This window comes from Eurypyga helias, unplaced genomic scaffold (assembly GCF_000690775.1).
Source record: "Eurypyga helias isolate BGI_N326 unplaced genomic scaffold, ASM69077v1 scaffold19445, whole genome shotgun sequence".
NCBI classification, from domain to species: domain Eukaryota; kingdom Metazoa; phylum Chordata; class Aves; order Eurypygiformes; family Eurypygidae; genus Eurypyga; species Eurypyga helias.
In genome coordinates, this window is record NW_010252263.1 from 6,404 (window position 1) to 9,981 (window position 3,578).

Consider the following 3,578-nt stretch of genomic DNA (forward strand, 5'->3'; position numbering starts at 1 on the left):
TTCCCTTTAACCCGTTCCCCCATTGTCCTGTCACTCACTGCCCTTGGGAAAGGCCCCCCCAGCTTTCTAATAGTCACAAGTATGGAGGAAGGAAGTGGCAGGCCGGTGTCTTCCTGAAAGATGTTGTGCCAGGTTTTGGATAGTGGCTGCAGGCTCACAGAGAAGTGGAAGCATCCTAAAATCTCTGCAGTCTTGTCAGGGCAGCCACACCTCTTCATCTGCAGTAGGGTAGCGTTGTGGAAGCTGCTCTCTGTCCTTTTCTTGTTTAGGATTCTTCTAGAACCTCTCTCTTTCTTGGAGGGAGAAGAGGTACAGAAATTTAGCTTTAGGCTTTTTGCGTAGTGTGAAGTAGTTGGGAAACAAAGTGGCTCTTATGTGCTCTGTAGCAGCAGGGGCTGTTGTGTGGCTTCCAGTGCCTAAAGGTTGAGAGAAGGGGAGCTGCTTTTGAAAATACAGTATCTTCTTTAACCAGTAAATCTGTAATATCTCTGTCTAGTTTGTATTTCTGCTTTTTCATCCTCCTTTAGTTTTACAGCTGACTACTTTCGGGACTTGGGATTGACCAGCGGCAGGAATAAGGATGTTTCTTTGCAGACTGTGCTTCTTGAAACCCTTTCTCAAGGTGCTCTTTCTGGGAGGTTGTGCTCATAGCTGTCCCCCCACCTGATACAATGCTTTGTCAGGGAAATTCCTGGGCATGAAAAGGGCTCTGCATTTCCAGCTCAGAGTGGCATGGCCTTGTTTTCAATTGCATTCACCACAGGCCCAGTCAGGTTTTGCGGAAGGCCACCAAGGAGCCAATTAAGGTTTTACAGATCAGCAGCTTCTCATTAAGAAGTACTTCACAGAAATACAATGGGTTTTATTTCTCGTAAATGTGTGTCACTGGGCGTCAGGCCTTCGGTTCAACTCTGTGCTGGCAGGGGATTCCCGTCTCCCTCGTTCTTTCCAGTGGCTCAGACTGGGACCACTCATTAGCCAAAAGAGGAAGTCTCAGGCCAAACCATCCAATGGCTTACAGGATTTCTGAGTGTAGCAACTCACAGACTCCCTGCTAGTGTAGGTAAACAAATGGTTTATCCAGCTGTGGAACTCTCAAATCCAGACTGGCATGTATTGGAATCATGTGGCTCCCGGTCAGAGAGGGAATGCCAGGAGATCCCATCGAACCAACCAGATGATGCTCATCTTAACCTTATCGTGGTGGCACGATGGCACATCGTTGTCGTGGGACGGATAAAAAGTCAAAAAAAAAAAAAGAGGGCAGTACAGAAAGGGGAAGAGTTTCTTTCCTTAGACGTCTTTGCTAGGAGTCGAGGAAGCTCAGTATCCCGCAGGATCGGCAGGATCAGACCCTTTACGCAACTCCTCGTATTGCAGAGAAACAGCTCTCCGACATCTGTCCGAGGGGCAGCGCCTGTGACGGTTAAAATCTCCTGCCTCTGTGTGCCAGCACCTACCTCAGCCTCGGTATCCCAGGCGTAATCCCGTCGGGGAGCTGCATTCGCAGCCGCAGGCGGCATCTGCGGAGCACTCTGCTGTGCCGTTCTCGGAGCCCTGTGGGGGTGTCGTGGGTGAACACCACTTTGCCGTGGAGCAGTTACTGCGTTTGCAGCGCAAGGGCTGGTGGCTGGCTGGAGAAGAAAGAGCGCTCTCAGCCCGCGTGACGGGGTGCTAATGAAAACCTTATGTATGTGAACTGCTTTGAGGTCTTCAGTTGCAGATGCAATTTACTTAACGCTATCATCCTGCAGCGTTTTAGATGTAAATTGAGACCCTATTTCTGGGTTTCCCACTTTGTTCCCCCTTTTCCCTTCTTGTGCCCCATACAGTTTAGATGTGGTACTGGCCACTTCTTCAAGCTTCCAGTTGCAAGTGGTGCTAACATGGCTGGAAATAAAAACCTCAATGTGACAGCGTGTGTTTTCTTCCAGATGCTGCGTTTCTTGCAAGGGAGAAGGCGAGAGCTGATGCGGAGTGCTACACTGCTATGAAAGTGGCTGAAGCCAACAAGGTATCGTTGTTTCCTTACACTGTGCCTCGAAGCAGGGCTCCTTAGCTCATATAGAATCGCCCAGCAAAAGAGCAGTCGCTTTTATTGCTTGCTTGTTGCGTCTCACTGTTTGGGTCAGAAAGCAAAACAAAGCCACGTCCTCTCAGAAAAGTTTTCATTCAGACTGATGCAGTTGGGTCCTGTTTGCAAATTCATTTTCTTCCCTGGACAGATACCCTTACATCAGGACACGTGAAATACCTGGTCATCTCTGGAGACAGCTCTGCTCGATGGGCCGTGGCTCCGTCTGCAGACAGAATATCAGTTTTGGTGTTGCCCTTTCGCGCTGTTGTAATCAGAAATGTTGATTCATTCCAACCTGCTGGCAAGCAGTCAGAGCAGGGAGATCTCTGGAGTGAAAGGCAGGCTTAGAGTAAATGGGTGTTTGGGTGAAGAATAAATGGAGCTGTTCTACTCCAAACTAACTAGCCTTGGTCCTGCAAAAGGAAAAAACCAACCTGAAAACAGATAAATTATGTTGATGGAACTGCCAGGCTTGTGTCATTTACAGCAAGTTCCCAGGACATCCCAGCGGGAAGGCGTTGTGTTCTGTCAGCGTCAGTGAGACTGGTCAGAGGTCTGGGATGTTTGTGCACAGGTTTTGCCCCAGATATTCTATCCTCTCTGTTATAATGCCGTTATCCTGAACGAATGAGCTCTGCTCTCCAAACGGGCTCGTCAATCTACTCTCTGGAAAAAAGCCAGCTCTATTTTTCGTTCCAGTAGGCTGCATTGCAAGGGCTTCCAGTGAGTTACGTGCTTTCGAGCGTCTCCATCTTGGGCACGTTTGGACTGAACGCTTCCCAGCTGCTTCCATCACTTTCTCAGTTGGCCGTTTAGTCACTGGGATATAGAGCCTCGCTTAGACACGCTGAGAGAGCGCTTTCTTCTGGGCACGCTGCGGCGGCGGCAGAGAGGATAGGGCCTGCTGGTGTGGTGGAAAAGGAGATGCCTCCTGTGCTCCTGAGGGAAATCTGCGTTTGAATCCATGCTGTTGGTGACCCGTTTTCTTTTTGCGCAGCTGAAATTAACTCCCGAGTACCTGCAGCTGATGAAGTACAAGGCTATCGCGGCCAACAGCAAGATATACTTCGGCAAAGATATTCCCAACATGTTCATGGACTACGCGGGAAGCCAGACCAAGTTTGCAGAGGGACTGGCAGAAGGGCTCCAAGAAGAGGACGGGGTAGGAACCAGGGAGGACACAAAACTACTTCATAGTGTTGACTGAGAAGAAAGATTTCTATTTGTTTTATATCAAAAGAAACCTGAACTGGGAGATTCCTTTTCATTTTCCCCTTTTCCTGTACTGAGAGACATGAATCAGACTTAATCCTTTCAATCTTTTGTATGACAGTTAGACACAAAGACTTTTTTGGGGTGGTTTTTCTGGTAACTTCTCAGCAACCAGCTCCAGGTATGTCCTCTGGGTGCACCTCTCTGCTCTGGGACATAGAGACCAAATTCTTCTGGAGAGGCTAGCTAGGCTATCCGTTCTGCAGCTGGCTTAGATAGTACTTCGTGT

At 48.8% G+C, this 3,578-nt stretch overlaps 1 protein-coding gene across 1 annotated transcript in view; it reads left to right on the forward strand.

The window, feature by feature from the left end:
* LOC104510152 (erlin-2) overlaps positions 1–3,348 on the forward strand; it is a gene marked incomplete at its 5' end in the record, with an annotated part of 9,670 nt that extends 6,322 nt beyond the window's left edge. The window contains 2 exons of the mRNA XM_010152315.1: positions 1,935–2,014; positions 3,075–3,348. Of these exons, the coding sequence (XP_010150617.1) occupies positions 1,935–2,014; positions 3,075–3,284 (290 nt within the window). The remainder of the gene's footprint in view (positions 1–1,934; positions 2,015–3,074) is intronic.
* Positions 3,349–3,578: the final 230 nt, after the last annotated feature.